Source organism: Elephantulus edwardii, unplaced genomic scaffold (genome assembly GCF_000299155.1).
Source record: "Elephantulus edwardii isolate Elephantulus edwardi_28Jun2011 unplaced genomic scaffold, EleEdw1.0 scaffold00074, whole genome shotgun sequence".
Classification (NCBI taxonomy): domain Eukaryota; kingdom Metazoa; phylum Chordata; class Mammalia; order Macroscelidea; family Macroscelididae; genus Elephantulus; species Elephantulus edwardii.
This window is the reverse complement of record NW_006399824.1, coordinates 12,416,096-12,433,199: the sequence shown is the minus strand read 5'-3', so window position 1 is coordinate 12,433,199 and position 17,104 is coordinate 12,416,096. Positions and strand designations below refer to the sequence as shown.

The window sequence follows — 17,104 nt, the reverse complement described above, 5'->3', positions numbered from 1 at the left end:
AGCTGCTCTGTGGGAGAAAGATGAGCAATCTCCTTGCACACAATTTACTGTCTTGGAAAACCTGCTGGAGGGTTGGTTCTGACTCAGTGGTGCCTAACCATAGCAATACAGAGGAAGCACAGAGTAACAGAAACAATTCTAGTAGACAATTTATTTTCTGCAAACCAACAATGATTTTTAATCAGACCATAACCAGAAGGTTAATGATACTGGAATGCTTCATGCACACAGACTTTGTAAATGGAATACTTAAGTGGTTTTTTTTTAAAGGAAAAGTTTTAATGTGGTAAAACATTTTAAAAATGATTTTAACCAGTTAAAAGGGCTCAATTTAGCGGCATTAATTACATTCACAATGACAATATCAATGATCCAAAAAGATGATCTTTTATCATCCCAATTCAAAACACTGTAACATTTAAGATTTCCTTTATTTCTTGAAGATTTCTAATCTACTTTTTGTTCATCCATTTGCCTATTTTAGTTATTTCATGTATGTGGGATCATATAACGTTAGATAGTGAGTAAGGATGATAGAAGAATCATCGATATCTCTGAGTTGTGCTGGTGAAGAGTACTGAACATACCACAGAATACAGATAATAAAAAAGTCTGTCTTAGAGAGGGTGAAACTAGCCTATTTGAGGCAAGAATTTTGAAGCTCCATCTCACATACTTTAGGCATGTGGCCAGGAAGAACCAGTCCTTGGAGAAGGCCATCAAGCTTGGAAAAGTGTAGGGACAGTGTAGGAGAGGAAGACCCCAGAAGAGATGGACTGACACAGTATCTGGGTTAATATAGGTAGGTGTGTCAGGGACAGTAAGATTGGCTCAGGATAGGACAAGGCTCTGAGTTCTTGTATACAGGGTTGTTATGAGTCGCAAGCAACTCAAAGGCACATAACGAGAACATAACAACAATTAATTTGAGTATGTTCTATCACTTTGGTTTCTAGCATTTTAGTTCTTTTACAGTTAACTTTAACACCAAAAGGGTTTTCTGTGAGAAGCTAAGATGAAATCTATGTCAGGTAGATCTACTGACTATAATAGTAAATCTTAGAATTATCTTTAATCTTAGAATTAGGGCTGGCAGTATATTTGTTTCAAGGTAATCATTCAAAAATATCCATTACTGTCCTATGGATTAGGTTTTTGAAAAAGGATTAACATTAGGATTTAACAAAGGATTAGGATTGACAAAGGCATCTATTAAATAAAATCTGATCAGTATTTTTTAAGATTATTTTTTAGTACCACAACAAGATAAAGGTAAATAATCCAATAGAAAAATGGGCACAGGATATGAACAGGCACTTCACCGAAGACGACATTCAGATGGCTAACAAACACATGAAGAAATGCTCAAAATCCCTAGCCCTAAGAGAGATGCAAATTAAAACAACTATGAGATATCATTTCACCCCAGTCAAAATAGCAAAATTTAACAGAACAGCAAGCAACAAATGCTGGCGAGGTTGTGGAGAAACTGGAACCCTGATTCACTGTTGGTGGGAGTGTAAAATGGTGCAACCCCTGTGGAAAGCAGTATGGCGCTTTCTCAAAAAGTTGCAGATAGAGATACCATTTGACCCAGCAATTCCACTACTGGGAATATACCCTGAAGAGACCATAGCTGACATCCAAGCAGATATATGCACACCCATGTTTATTGCAGCTTTGTTCACAATAGCAAGGAGTTGGAAACAACCTAAGTGCCCATCAACAAACGAATGGCTAGAGAAGCTGTGGTATATTTGCACAATGGAATACTATGCTGCATTAAAAAACAAGGAACTCATGCAATATTATTCAAAATGGTTGACTCTGGAGAACATTATGCTGAGTGAAATATCCCAGTCACAAAAGGACAAATATTACATGATGCCACTGTTGTAGAATGGGACTGTCCTTGGGGTTGGGGAGAGACTGAGTAAGATGGGTTCAATAATGTATACTGCACTGAAGCAGAGGAGGGAGAGAACCGTCTAAAAGAGAGATGTAACTGGGTATTTCTGTCATCACAGGAGACTAGAGCGAGGGCTGCATGGTGGAGGGGACCTGGGGGAGGGTTTGTAAAACAATGAAAGAATCTTTTCTTTTACTTTTCCATAAAAAAAAAAAGATTATTTTTTAGTAATGTTCACTATGGCAAAAGAGGGAGGAGGGTCTAAGCTTTCAATCCAGACTTTGGAATGTTTCCAGGTTGTTTCAGTACGGTACTATCAGTATCTCCTGGGCAGCTTCCCTCCATTGGGGTTTCAATACTAAATTTTTATAGGAAAATGCCCATCATTCTCTAAAGAAGGTGTATTTGAACCACTGATCTTATAGTTAGTGGCACAACACTACGCCACCAGCACTCGTTAGGCTTACTAAATCACAACTGTAAGGGTAGAGGCCTAGTAATTAGTATTTCAGGAAGCTCTGAAGGAAATTCTAAAGTATACCAAAGCTTGAGATGCACTTAAGTAGCACTCACAATTATTTAAAAGTAACTGTAGCCACTAAAAATACTCAAGTCACGAATGAACTGGTTTTAGAATCTCCCAAGTAATCAAAACCCAAACTCATTCTCACTAAGTTTAATTCTGACTGATGCCAATCCATCACCAAGTTTTCAAGGCTGTAGATTTACCAGAGGAGACAGCCCATCTTTTCCCTGAGGAGATGCTGATGGCTACAAATCTTTTGGTTAGCAGGGCAACCTGTTATGGAACAATCCCAAATAAATTAGGATTATGAATAAAGTTAACACTTTGTTACTGTATCACCACTGTCAACCAAGGACGGCACCCTTGCAACAGAGGACAAAGAACTATGTCTTAATATGCAGCAGAGAAATCTCGAATCACTTGGCAATTTAGTGCTAGAATGTAGAATACAATTTGTAAGCCTAGATCAGGTAGGAAGTCTATTAATCTCTATCTAAGCAAATTTTCAAAGAAGCTGTGCATCCCCAAGGCCTACAGTTCAAATCCACCAACTGCTCTGTGGCAGAAGGACGGGCAATCTCTTCCCAGTGTGATTTACTGCCTCTGAATACCCACTGGAGGGTCAGCTATGGGTCGGTATTGACTAGAAGGCACATAACAACACAGCCATAATTAGAACTTTTTAAACTTACAAAGCAGTTCTAATCTGCATATATGGGATTGTCATAAGTCAGGACTGATTTGCCGACAACTTCCATTTACAGAAAGATTTACTGTACTGTTAAAAGAAAAAGGAGGTTCCTTTCTTCAGGATGCTAATTTTTATTTTATTATTTTTTTCCTAAATAAATAATCTTTATTTATGAAAACTTGAGCTTTTCTAGTAAAAAAAAAAAATAAAGCTTTTCCAGTTAAGGTAGCAATCATAAATTGAGCCTCTTTCTGTTCAAATGCCGTTGAGTCAAGGCTGACCCATAAACAACCTATAAACATGAGATCCAAACAGGATGCTAATTTTTAACATCATAGTTATGTTTAGCATTATGCTCAGGCTTTCCCATTATGGTCATCCAAGATCTTAATATATACTATCTGATGTTGGAAATCAATGTCTTAAAAACTGAACAGCTGTTCATGACTTAAGGAATGTTTTTATAAATACTTTTCACAGAATCTCAATAGGTACATTTAACTATATATAAAATGGGAAGGAACTTTCTTGGAAGACCACATATCAGGACCATCTCCATTACTACTAGGCATTGGAAAATCAGCTCTGACTAGCATTTCAGAGTCTTAGGTTTTCCTTGCAGCTTTTGTCCCTACCAAGTGCTAAGGTGGGGATCGGATCGAGTTATCGTCTCTTACTGGAATATAGTCTATGTCATGCCTGCAAACAGAGATACATTTTCTTTTGATGGGGTTACTGGTGTGTTAGCATGCTATAGGGAGGCAGGAGACACATCTAAAGCCCAAATTTTGGAATGGACAAGTTAATAATTCAGTTACTCATTCATTCTACTTAAACATGGGGACTTAGAAAATACTTGATATGGCTCTCTGTTCTTCACTGATTGACAAATTGCCCTCTCTTATTGTGCAGCCTTAGCTGTATCCCTGAAAGACAATGGTCAAGGCTGGAATAAATGGATTTGGCTGCACTGGATGCCTGGTCACCTGGGATACTTTTAAATCCAGCAAAAGGGATATTGTTGCCAACAATGACCCCTTCATTGACCTCAACTACATGATCTTTATGTTCCAATATGATTCCACACATGGCAAGTTCAAGTCACTGTCAAGACTGAGAATGAGAAGAGAGCTGTCAGCAATGGAAAAGCCATCACTATCTTCCAGGAGCAAGATCTTAGAAACTTCAAGTGGGATGAGGCTAATGCTGAGCATATTGTGGAATCCAATGATGTCTTCGCAACCCTGGAGAAAGCTGGGTGTCATTTGAAATGGGTAATCATCTCTGCTCCTTCTGCCAATGTTCTCATGTTTGTGATAGGTGTGTACCTTGAGAGGTATGACAACTCTCAAGATTGTCAGCAGTGCCTCCTGCACCATAAACTGCTTGGTCCCATGGCTAAGGTCATTCATATTAACTTTGGCATTGCAGAAGGATTACCCCCTGCACCCCAATAATCTCACATCCTTGACACAATTTCCATCCAATCCCCCTGAGGAAGGAGAGGGGCCCATCTTGTCACATACCATCAATAAAGAACACTGTACTTAGCCGCCCCACCAAAAGCAAGATCTACAAGTGTTGATCCCCCTCTTATTATGTGTCAGTTTTACAATAATTACAATTGAGAATTACAATAATTCTATTTTCTCTAAAAGATACCTTAACAAGTTAACTGTATTAGAACTTATTTGATCAGAGACAACAGAAGTTGCAATTATGGTTTATAATTGAAAAATTTAAACTGTGAAAATATCTAATTAATCCAGATTTCATCAGGGAGCAGAAAGACATTTCAAGGATGTGTTAATGAAAATAGATCATCCAAGTAATTTTTGCACTTGTGCTTTCTTCTCCTTTCCTCCCACATTGGTTGTTTCAGGTTATTAGTGGTAAGCTTTTACACACCTGATGAAGTGCTCCTGCTGGCAAGATAATGGCATCACCCAGGAACTGGATAAGAGTACAGGTTCTGACTCCATATTCTTCAAGCAGTCTCTGCCGGAGCTTTTTATTCACATACCAACTTTGGTCACGTATAGGATCATGTTCTGGAAGTACGTCAAGGCCTTGTTCTTTTGAAATCTAAAATATGGATTAAAATGAAAATTTATACCAAAATTTTTAAATGATGAAACCTTCTCTTTAGCTAAATTTTAAGTTAGTAGGAAGGTTTAGTGGGTAGGGAGTTGCGCTGCTGACCTTAAAAAAGAGGGGTTAAATCCCTGATTTACTCCAAGGGAGAAAGATGAGTAAATCACCTGTGCAACTTATAGCCGCTGAAAATCTATTAGAGGGTCGACTATGAGCTGGTTCCCACTAGAGAGCAATGAAACTCAAGTAAGTAAGTATTGCAGAAGGACCAAATGTGGTAGTGTGGTATCTTTTCTTATTGTTGCTGTGCACCATTAAGTTGAAACCAATCCACAGCTGACCCTTCAGAAGGTTAACAGAGGCAATAAATCTCATGGCAGGAGAATGCCTATTTTCTCCCGTGGAGCAGCTGGTTGAATTGGGCTATGTGGGTTGGCAGCACAGTTCCTTCTAGCTACTTTAGATTTTCCTTGAAAGCATCTGGTTGTTTGTTGGTTTGGTTTTTGTTTTTTATATTGCCACCTTACAAGTAGAATATCTGTTTCATCAACAGATTAGTCTTTTATTATTAATGCGTAAAGACTTCTGGTGGCTTAATACATAGTGTGCTGCACTGCTGTAACCAAAAAGGTGAGTGGCTAGGTAGTGCAGGCAAAACTGGCAGTTTCTGTTGTTGTTGTTTTTTTTTTTTTTTAAAGTTTTTTTTTTATTTTATTATTTTGTGTGCGTGTACCATCAAATTGGATCTGACTAGTACAGGAGGAGACTGTCCCTCCTTCTCCAGCAGAGCATCTGGTGGATTCGAACTGCATACTTCTGGGACTGCAGTGCAACTTCTTGCCACCAGAGCTCTCTCCACTGGCAGTTTTGAGGGAGAAAGAAGGGCAGCCACCTCCTCCAAGATTTACTTTCGACAAATATTAATCATACCTTTTGAAGAAACTCTCTTATCTTGTCAACATCTTTCCCAGCATAAATATGCCAGAGAGCACCAGGTATTTCACTTGAGTCCTTCAATCTTTTTCTTAGAATATCATCTAAATCTTCTTCCTCAAATTTCTTGAGTATTCCTGAGATTAAAAAAGAGTGTGTGCATTATTAGTCAGAAAACATAATCTGACAAGGTGTCTCCAAAACTGACTTAAACGAGTAGCAGAATGCCTCATTAAATCCAGCAATCTTTAACCCAGTTTATATAAAATACTAACAGAAACACAGAAAACGGTGTAACTGGGGATAGAACAATAATTTGAACCGTTGATTGGGTTTTTTGCCAATTAAGTGTCAGGAGAAAACAAGATCAAGAGCTTCTATTCAAATTTACCCAACTCTCAATGGCACCTAACAATAACAACAATGACAACATAGAGCTATGTTGGCCTAGTGCACAGAAAGTTAGGCTACTAAGCTAAGGTGGGTGATTTTAATCTACGGTCCTCAGGCCTGTTTAAAATTGTTTTTCTGGGGTGGGGGGGTGGGTGGAGGCGTGTGAGGCGTCCGTGGCCCGAGTCTGCAAGGGCGAAAGAAAAAAGAAGAGGAAAAAAAATTTCAAAAAAGAAAAAAGAAATTGTTTTTCTGTCATTCTTCTAGGTGGTATAGCACTGGTCTGTGCATTGCTGTACAGAGGTAACTTGCGGTTGCTGTGATGAACACTGTGACACTGATGTGCCAAATGTGATAATGGTTACCCATGTTGGACAGTGTTTGATTAAAACAAGCCTGGAAGCAGGAGTGGCATCTGCTTCCGAAATAGCTTGCCTCAGGAAACTCCATGAGCAGTGCTCAGGCCTTTCGTTCATAGGGTTGCTATGAGTTGTCCTAACAACAACAACAACAACAACAACAACAACAACAACAACATATGGTAGAGAGCTCTATTAGTGTAGTCCATAGACAGAGAGGTGCACTGCAAATCCACGTTTTTTGTTTTGTTTTGTTTTCTGGTAGCTCAAAATCATGAGTAGCTGCAAGGTGGACAGTCTCTTCCTATGCAACTTACAGCCATGGGAATCCAGTGGAAGAAACCCAGTGGAGGGTCAGCTATGAGTCAGAATATGCTTGATGGCAATGGATACATGATGAGTAAATAGGTAGAAACTTGAGGAGGACACCTCAGTAACCTCAAGTATGCTAAAACTGGACTGGGTCCTTTTGGACTCAGGCTCCTCTGCAAGGATTCTCCTTAGACAGCAGGAGAGGTGAAGCACAAAGAGATGACATCCATAGGAACTCTGGTCCCACAGATGGTGAAGGAAACAGGTCTTCATCCAGAGCTAGAATGCTAAATTTAAACTTCTAGCCTCTGAACTTTAAGAGAATAAATACTTGTTTGAAAAAATAAATCTTTGTTATATAGTTTGTGTTGTTGTTATGTGCCATCGAGTCACTTGGAACTCATAGCAACACTATGTACAAGAGTAGCACTACATAGTTCTGATACTTCCTGAAGAGCCCCAGGATCTACTCTTTATTCCTTAATGTATGTTTATATTAAAATGATTAATGATTAGAAGAAAATAAATAAACTTTAAAGCACATTTTAAAAATTAACATTACTTTATAAAAAGAAAATGAAACAGTATGACTACACAATTTTCAAATAAGGAAGACTAGAATATTCCTAAAAGCCACTTGCAATTCTTTTCGGAATCTATGTTTTTAACTCAAAAGTTCATTTCTGATTAAGAAATTGTGTGTGTGTGTGTTAGTCAATTGTTATTCTAAGCCACTACAATAATTCTTTACCTGCTTTTGAAAGAACACCATTTCCTTTTGCTATGCCAACATAGACTAGAATATTCACAACATCAGAAACTTCAATATGGAGATTTGTTGTTCCTATATCGTGATCTTTGGCAGCAGCTACACCTATATATAAAATTAACTTTTATTAGCTATTGAGTAAAAAGATTATTTAAACCAGATTATGTACAAACTAAAATTCATTTCATAATTAATCCATGGCTAGTTACTGTTAAAATTCTTCAAGCAAAAAACTGTGACTATGTACCTACCATAAGCACTACATAACCTGGGTCCTAGATCAGGACGTACAAAAAATCCTGGCAAATGAGAGGCTAAATTGAACCTTCCTTCTGGATTACAATATTCAGGCAACGGTAGGCTTTTTAAAAGATCTTCGTATCTGAAGAAAAATAATATTGCATTTTTTATAAATGAATAGAATATTTTTAAAGTACTTTCAAAGTATATTTTCTAGACTGTTCAAAATATAAGATAAATTTTCCTTTATGTTCTCTGACACATGACATTTCTCCTTGACTTAACTGCAAAGTTCAATGAATGCACTGCACATAGCCAAGCATGAGACGAGATTAAAATTGTAATACTGTTTTCCTGGCTAATACGAATAAGCAACAATAGGGAGGCTCAAAGCAGGACCCTAATGTGTCCTCTGATATGGTCATTCTTGCTTTACAAAAAGTCTTAACAAAAAGACTTCCCCTTGGTGGAGTTGGAGAGATTCAGCTTTGTTTTGAATTATTTATTATTTTAATTAATAAATACATTTCTAAGGGCCACATATATAGTTACTTATTCTATCTTTGGAGATAATCTCAGCTCAAGTACAAAAAGTCAATGGTTCAAATAAAGTTTAGAAGATCTACTACCTTGCTGGCATCATCGTTTTGAAGTCTTCTCCAGAAGGGCAATCTTTCAATTTTAAAACAACTGTTTCTCCACTTTGGGTTTTCTGCCGTTCTAAGAAGAATACAGTTAATTACTAAAAAGATAATCACTGCCTTTTTATTTTTTTATTAATGTTTTGGGAGTGTGAACGAAATTTAAATAAAGAATATGCTTACTATAGTTACAAAAGTTAGTTCCTTATGTTTAAGGATATATAGCACTTTTCACTGATACTATATTTACAAAAACAAAACAAAAATCCAGCCAACCAAAAAAACCCCAGAAAACCTTATTAACCATAAATCTCATTATTTTACTTGTACTTTTTTCAAAGTGCTTTATGTAAATGACATCATTCAACTTTGCTAAGTTATGGGATTGCCAAAATGATTCTCCAGGAGATAAAGAGATTGTATAGTAATTAAAAGAAATTAGTGGTCACAGTAGGATTAGGAATCAATCTTTTGATTGCAAATACTTGCAATCAATTAGATAACAATGCAAAATGGAACGTTAAAGGAATTTAGGGAATGTATTCAATTTTAGATTTGAATTTTATCACTTTCTGAGAAATACTGCTTCATAGTAAAACCAAACAAACAATATACAACAAAAACATACTAGAAACTTCTTCAAAGCCATCCCAGAATTCCTTTACATTGGCACTTGAAATAATGCTGTCTTTGCAGTTCAGGAGATCTGCTTGATGGTCCCCAAAATCAACACTAATTGACTCTGCCTTCCATAAGCTGATGTTCATTTTCTTGTGCACACCAGAAACCAATGCAGGCTAAAAAACGAACATAACAATTATTAAAAGGTAGATAGATATTGCAAAACTTGATTTTACATACTTACATACATAATGGCCTAGAGGAAAGAAGCTGTGTTGCACTCAATAGTGCTTACAACACCAAAAACTACATAATGATAAACATTCAGTTCCAAGCCTAATGACAAACTGATGAGTTAAAAATATATTTGAAATAATCTATGACCAAAAGATACACATAATGTATTTTTTTTGTGTAATATTAAACAGAAAAGAGAATGCAGAAAAATACATTGGCATTTATAAAAATGAAATTTTTATGAGTACTAGTTTTCAAGAAAGAAAATCAGAAAAGACAAAATAAAAAATTTTATTTGTAAGAAGTAGGTAACTTTCATTTGTTGACTGAGAAGGTAGCGGAACTAATTGAGGAATTGTATCTTGCTCTTTGTCTGTCTTGGGGCTACTGTTCACTAAACTTTGATTTTCTACTGTATGATATTCTTTGTCTCCTCTCATCCACTCAAGCTATTTTCCTAATCCCCCAAATTTGAGTCTAAACTGTGAGTTAATCTGCAACGAACAGCGGATCCAATGATTCACAGGAACTGGAGCATGAGTATGAGGGTGGCATGTCTGACAAGGTAGGTATTTGTTCGGTACCAGGGATGCTAGTTATGCTCTTATGAGGCCGGCAGAAGTCAGACTTGGCCACCCCACAATGCATCTGCTCATTTCACATTAGCCATTGTTTGACCTCTGCATGTACATGTGCAGATCTATGATGTAAAAAGTCTCTGGAAAAAGACTGTCTTATCAAATACTCTTTAAACAATAGAATACTTGATAGAGTTATTACAAAAGACATCCTCTCTCAACCTTGCAAAAAAAGAATGGTTAACTACTTGGAAAAACTTTACTAAACATTTCAAAGGGCAAAGAAATTATTCAAGTTGTTAAAACAAATCCAATTACTAAATAATTCATTATTGTTGGTGATTCCCAGAATAATGTTTTGGGAATTAATTATTTTCCTCTCATGTCTATTTATCAGTAATATTATCCAGCCTCACCAACATTCTTTCAGCTACAGTACTGGGCAGCAGTATTAATAGATGATCAACAATGAGGAAAAGTACTATTTTTAAAAAATGGTCAGGCACATTAGTAAGTCCACTAAAAAGTAGTCCATCTCCCTGAATACTAAGAGAGTTCATAATTAGACCCTGTGTCTTTGGCATTATTCCTCGCCAATCCAAATGTCAACAGACTTTATCAGTTACTATGATTATTTTGATTCCTCAATAAAAACTATCAACTACCAGATAAAGTTCAAATTCTTTTAGTATCGCAATACCATTAGCCTGACTATCTTCTTGGCCATTTATTACAGACAAAATTATCTACAATTATCCAAAAACGTGATGCTATTCATTATCTCCTACACCTATTTTTAGCCAAATGAAAACTTTCACTGTGGGCGTCAACTGAGAACAGCCTTTGTGATCTACTTACTGTTCTAATCAGCAGAGATCATTCTTCTATGTTTGCGTAGCACTCTGACCAAAGTTCTTAAGAGATTTAATATATTTATGAAAATACTTATTTTTACACCTCAAGTTCACACAAAACTAAATGCTACAAACTATAGCCTAGGGGCAGTCTCAGGGTTTCAAAGACATCTTTGCATTTCCAACAAAAAAAGTTTATACAGTATTTTGTGTATTATTCACTGCACAGGTAGAGATTTTTTTCTAAGGACATTGTTCCTCAAACTACTCAGTTTTTGAGTGAAACTAGTGGCTACAAATATTAATGACAATGGACCAAAATGGTCCTTATTTGTATCTTGATTTTTATACAGTGTACTTATTTAATACCCTGGCAGCTGCGGTGAAAGTAACTGAAGAAGCAATGCTGTTTCCTCTAGGGGCTCCCATTTTAACGTAGAACACATCCAGGCCTCCCACCAAGTCCTTTGCAGGTCCACCCTGACTGACCACACCTCCATGGTGGTCTCCGTGTCTTCCCTTGCTCCCTACACTTCAGATGCATCAACCTGACCGAGATGTGGTCTCTTACAGTTTTCCCCACCTTCCCCCACATTCAACATCAACCCTGAGACTGCCCCTAGGCTACAATTTGTAGCATTTAGTTTTGTGTGGACTTGAGGTGTAAAAATAAGTATTTTCATAAATATATTAAATCTCTTAAGAACTTTGGTCAGAGTGCTACGCAAACATAGAAGAACGATCTCTGCTGATCAGAACAGTAAGTAGATCACAAAGGCTGTTAGTCACCTTCTTAACATGAAAGCAAATGGAGAAGCCAGAAGTTTCCCAGTATATGGCCCAGGTAACTAAATTATGGCAGAAGTTTGAAACTTGATAATTTATTAATTTTTGAATGAATATTCTTTAAATGACATAGCAATCTTTTGTCTATTTGCTGTACTGAACAACCTGGAGTTGCTATGATGTTGCACATTGTTCCACAGTCTTGTCAAATACCATAATGGTTTAAGTGCAATGTTTGGATGAGCTTCCAGATTGATTCATGGTGGGAAGCAGGAGTGGCATCCAATTCCTAAACTAGATGACTATGGAAACTCTCTAAATGTACAGAAATGATGTTAGTTATAGAACAGAGCTCAGGTCTTTTGTGCAAAGATTACTGAGACATATTTGACTTGATGACACTTAACCACTGCTAAATGAGAGTAATGCTATTAAATCTGGAGGAACACTTTTCCATTTTGCACATTACTCTGTGAATGTACTGTATGAAGTAACTGGGTTGCTGTGTTGCTGAACCTAGTGCCATTGGGGTATCAAATACCAGAATGGTTCCCCAATGTAGACAGTGTTTGGTGGAGCTCCCAGTTGTAAAACAGATTTGGAAGCAGGAGTGGCATCCACATACTTCCTAAACCACATGCCTCTGGAAACCGCTAGGAACTTGGAGAAATGACAATAGTTATGGAAAGGCTATATGAGTCGTGCTTGACGATGACGACGACGACGACGACGACAACAACAACAACAACAACGCCGCCTATCATTCAGAAAAAGAATGGAAACTTTTGAGTTGTAATGCTGGAGGAGTAACAACAACAACAACAACAACAACAACAACGCCTATCATTCAGAAAAAGAATGGAAACTTTTGAGTTGTAATGCTGGAGGAGTACTGAATATCCAATGGACTGTGAAGAGACTAAACAATTTTGTCTTAGAGAAACTAAAACCAAAGTGCTCCTTGAATGAAAGGACACTGAAATTCTGTTTCACATACTTTCAGTATGCTGTCAGGAGAGATGTCTTTGGAGAAGAACATCATGCTTGCCAACACTGAGGGACAGCAAAAGAGAGAAAAACCCTTGATGAGACAGATGGATTGACACAGTGACTGTAGTCACAGGGTTAAATGGGTCAGAATGGTTAGGTTGGTTCAGGATAAGGTAAGGTTCATAGCCATTGTTCTTTAGGCCACAATAAGTCATAGCTCACTTCATGGCTCATTATAACAATAACAATGTCTATCATATCTGGGAGTTCTGGCAGTATTGTAGTAAGGAGCTGGGTGGCCAACCCAAAGGCCCATGGTTTGAATCAACCACCTGTTCTGTGGGAGAAAAGATAAATAACCCCCTCCTGTGCAGTTTACAACTGGTGAAAACCCAATGGAGGGTAAAACTCAACAGCATGTGACTACTACCATCACCACATTGAGAAAAAGAGTTTTTGAACATCTTTGCTTAGGAAATCCTATAAAGTAAAATAAAATAGTTGTTTTTCAGTAAGACATAATCAGAAAGTCATACTAATTCACACGAATTTTAAAAAGTTGTTACTAATTTTTGCATTATAGCAAAATATCATATAGAATGTCAAAAACTTTTTGGTCAAACATAATTATTTTTATTTGTTGTTGCTGTTGATTGCTGTCAAATTGAGCACGACTCATATGAACAAAAGACCTTTCTATAACTACTGTCATTTCTCAAAGTTCATAGAGTTTCCAAAGGCATGCTGTAAGGAAGTGGACACAATTCCTGCTTCCAAATCTGTCTTAAACTGGGAGCTCCATCAAACACTGTCCACCATGGCATTTGATACCACAATGTACAAGGTTCAGCATCACAGCAACCCCAGGATACCTCAGTACAGCAAAGTGACAGAAGAGTGCTGCACCACTTAGAAGAAATGATGCTCCAAAATATAACAACTGACTTTTAAATACAAAAGCCCTCCATGAGTGAGGTCTTGTTGACTCTAAACTAGAGGCTTAACTAAAAACCAATATAAGATGCTGTTGTTGTTATGTGCTGCCAAGTTGCTTGCGACCAATACTGACCGTATGTATAGCAGCTCTGAACCCTGCCCTGTCCTGAGGTAGTCTTCCTAATTCTTACAGCAACCTCCATTGCCCCAGTAACTGTATCAATCCATCTCATTAGGGCAGAATTATATAATGGAGGTTTGTCATTCAAGATTTTATGAATGAATGTTTAAATAAATGTTTGTGGCACAATAAAAGCATAAACATTCACGTTATCAGTTTAAGAAAAATGCTTCTAATATGGATAAACATCTTAATTACAGATATGAAGATGCTAACTGAACAAAAATATAAACATTGAAGGTGGAAGGAATTTTATTACGTCTCTTTAAATGAATACAAACAAACATCAAATAACCACATAATTTTTTTTATAATTCACATAATTCTGGCCAATAATAAACACTGTAGACACAAAGAAACCCTCTAATAACCTAATAACCTTTCTATTGATTTCAAAATCTTATTTCCACCAAATATACAAAGTATTATTTGTTAACTGTTTCAACAACTAATAAGTTATTAAGAACTGTGTGTACTCTTCAAATTTTACTTCTATAAAAACTGTATAGTTTAAAATAATCACCTGTCCTTGTTTCCAGCATTCTTTGAAAAGCTTCCAATTATTGCTGTTCTTATAATCCTTAAGCCATAAAATATGTTTTTCACAGATCCAAGAGTGTGGTATATCACTGTATAATTTATGATTTTCACTTTGAAGAGATTTTCTGCTTTCTTTAGGCTCTTCTTTATACTCTGATTTTACATTTATCTTGGAGGCTTTATTTGGAGGAATTTTGTTTTCAACTACTGAAGCAATTATATCATCAAGAATATTTGGCATACTTCTTCCACTTTTGCTACTCTATTAAAGGAAAAGAAATGTCTTAGAGAAGAATTGCAATAAGTGGAAAAAATAAATACATTTTTATCCCAGACTTCCTATCATTTTAATAAACCTTCACTTTTTCTAATAACAAAAAATAACTAACAGTAACAACATCCCTGTATCCAAGTATATGTAATCATGTTAGTGGATATGGAATACCACTCCCTATACCACCAGATAGGGACCATAAGCTTTGTCTTCTCCAAGGACCTGCCAGGGCTGTAAGTCCAGAACTGTGGCATTCCTATCTTTCCCATTGTTTTAGGCCTACAAGTATTCAAAGGGTAGAATTCGTCAGAGAAAGCTATTTTTCTTTTTTAGCAATTTGAAAATTATTAAAGATTTATATATACCATTTACTTTTCTATTTTTAAAAAATCTGGGCAATTATGATATCAAAATCTGATTTCTAATTATTTTAAGTAACACAAGACTCATTTTGCTATCTTTCTCACCCCTCTACCCTTCCTAAGATGTATGATTTCAAATTCTGAAATGAGTATCTAAATCTTATACTCCTGGGAAAAAGAGATTTTAAAAACTTCCACTTCTTAATTAAGAGAAGTTATAGCACAAATGTGAATATGGTAAATCTGGAAAATGTAATTACAACTGGAGTTAGTTATTATGTAGTTTACTTTCAATAGTCATTGACTCGAAATACACCAAAATGTAAGGCTTCAATTAAGAGGGGGAAGCGCAAACACTAAAAACAAACCAGAAACAACCCAAAAAGCAAAACAAGCAAAATGTGGCAGCATACTTACTGGCGCTCCCATTGAATACACTGGTGCAAAGGCAATGCCAGCATCTGTAGAACCCACGCGTAGTTTACCGGCTGTTGTGGTCAGCAAGTCTCTTAGAGTTGAGCCTTGTTCGTTATTCTGGGACACAGAAGGTGATGTTCTGTAATTTGGAGAATCATCAGGGTTGTCTTGTTCTTCTTTAATTTCTGTTTCAAGAGTACATTCTTTGTTTTCTGGAAAAACAAAAATCTATTAAATTTTAATGCAATTAAGTATATAGTTAAACTTTAAAAAGCTGCACACTCTATGTTACAGTGGCAGAAAGAACTACTGCACCAGACATTGTATTCACCTGACCACACACCCAGAGGATGAATGAGATCCTTTAAAACGGAGTTAAATGGTTTAAGCATGAAAAGGCCTTCCTCAATATCTTAGCTATTCAGCTAAGTGTGTATTCCTGTCACAAATGAGAAAAATGCTTATCTAGGATAGGCAGAAAACATTTCCCTGGTGGTTTTACTGATGTGGTCATCCACAACGATTTTACAGTAAATTCTGATACAATCACAGGAAAGTACAAAATATCTACTGAGAGAAGATACATATTTTATTGAACCTAAGCCATGAGCTGTAGCTGCATCTCATGTTCAGCATGTTGTTAAGAGGGACTATTCCTTGGACAGAGACACCATGCTTACAAAGCGGGAGGTTCAGAAAAAAAAGGAAGGCCCTATGAGATGGACTGATAGAATGACTGCAACAATGGGCTCAAGTAGGTCAGACATGATGAGGATGGCAGGGTCACTATGACTCATACTTGAGCCAGTCACACCTAGCACCAAAAAACCATGAGACAAGCAGGAAAATACAGTGTTAGAAGTTAAGAATACATGATTGATTATGCTATCTTCTAATAAACATTTAAATAAGTAATTATTTTTACCTTTTTTTTCTTCTCTGGATTTTTGCTCTGCGAGATCCGCTAACCAGTGCAGTGGTGACTGGGACTCTGGAGGTGTTAACTTGCTGTCAGTGCTTGCATCACTTCCTGGGCTGCTGTCGCCATTAGTCTCAGACTTCTGAGGGCTATTTTGCTGTTGCGCCGTAGGCATGCACAGAGACATTTTATTACTGTGATTAAGAACATTCTGCAAAACCTGTAAGGGTTAGAATAATAAAATTTTTTAATAAAGTCTCTTCAACTAACGAGTTAAAAGTAGGAACTAACTCTGATACAGTAACAAAGAAAATGTAATTCAGCAAAAACACCAAAGTTTAATTTGACCATATACTCAAATCAAAGGGTTTCTTACTCACCTGAGAAACACCATTCACTGGAGGAAAATTCCCCACTGGTATAGTCTGTTTGTTAATACAATGACAACAGGATTTAATACCGTATTTTTCTCTAAGATTGTGCATCGCATCTAAAAGGTCTGTCAAAACTACAAAATAAAATGGTAGTTAATAAAAAAGAAAATA

General features: G+C 36.6%; 1 protein-coding gene across 1 annotated transcript in view; it reads right to left on the bottom strand.

Annotated features, from left to right (window-relative positions):
• The window catches only part of JMJD1C (jumonji domain containing 1C), a 317,954-nt gene that overhangs the window by 635 nt on the left and 300,215 nt on the right, over positions 1-17,104 (bottom strand). Inside the window, exons 15-24 of the mRNA XM_006889056.1 lie at positions 16,940-17,067; positions 16,566-16,779; positions 15,641-15,852; positions 14,571-14,849; positions 9,493-9,661; positions 8,853-8,943; positions 8,235-8,365; positions 7,966-8,088; positions 6,151-6,290; positions 5,035-5,211 (exon numbers count right to left, since the gene is read on the bottom strand). Of these exons, the coding sequence (XP_006889118.1) occupies positions 5,035-5,211; positions 6,151-6,290; positions 7,966-8,088; positions 8,235-8,365; positions 8,853-8,943; positions 9,493-9,661; positions 14,571-14,849; positions 15,641-15,852; positions 16,566-16,779; positions 16,940-17,067 (1,664 nt within the window). The remainder of the gene's footprint in view (positions 1-5,034; positions 5,212-6,150; positions 6,291-7,965; positions 8,089-8,234; positions 8,366-8,852; positions 8,944-9,492; positions 9,662-14,570; positions 14,850-15,640; positions 15,853-16,565; positions 16,780-16,939; positions 17,068-17,104) is intronic.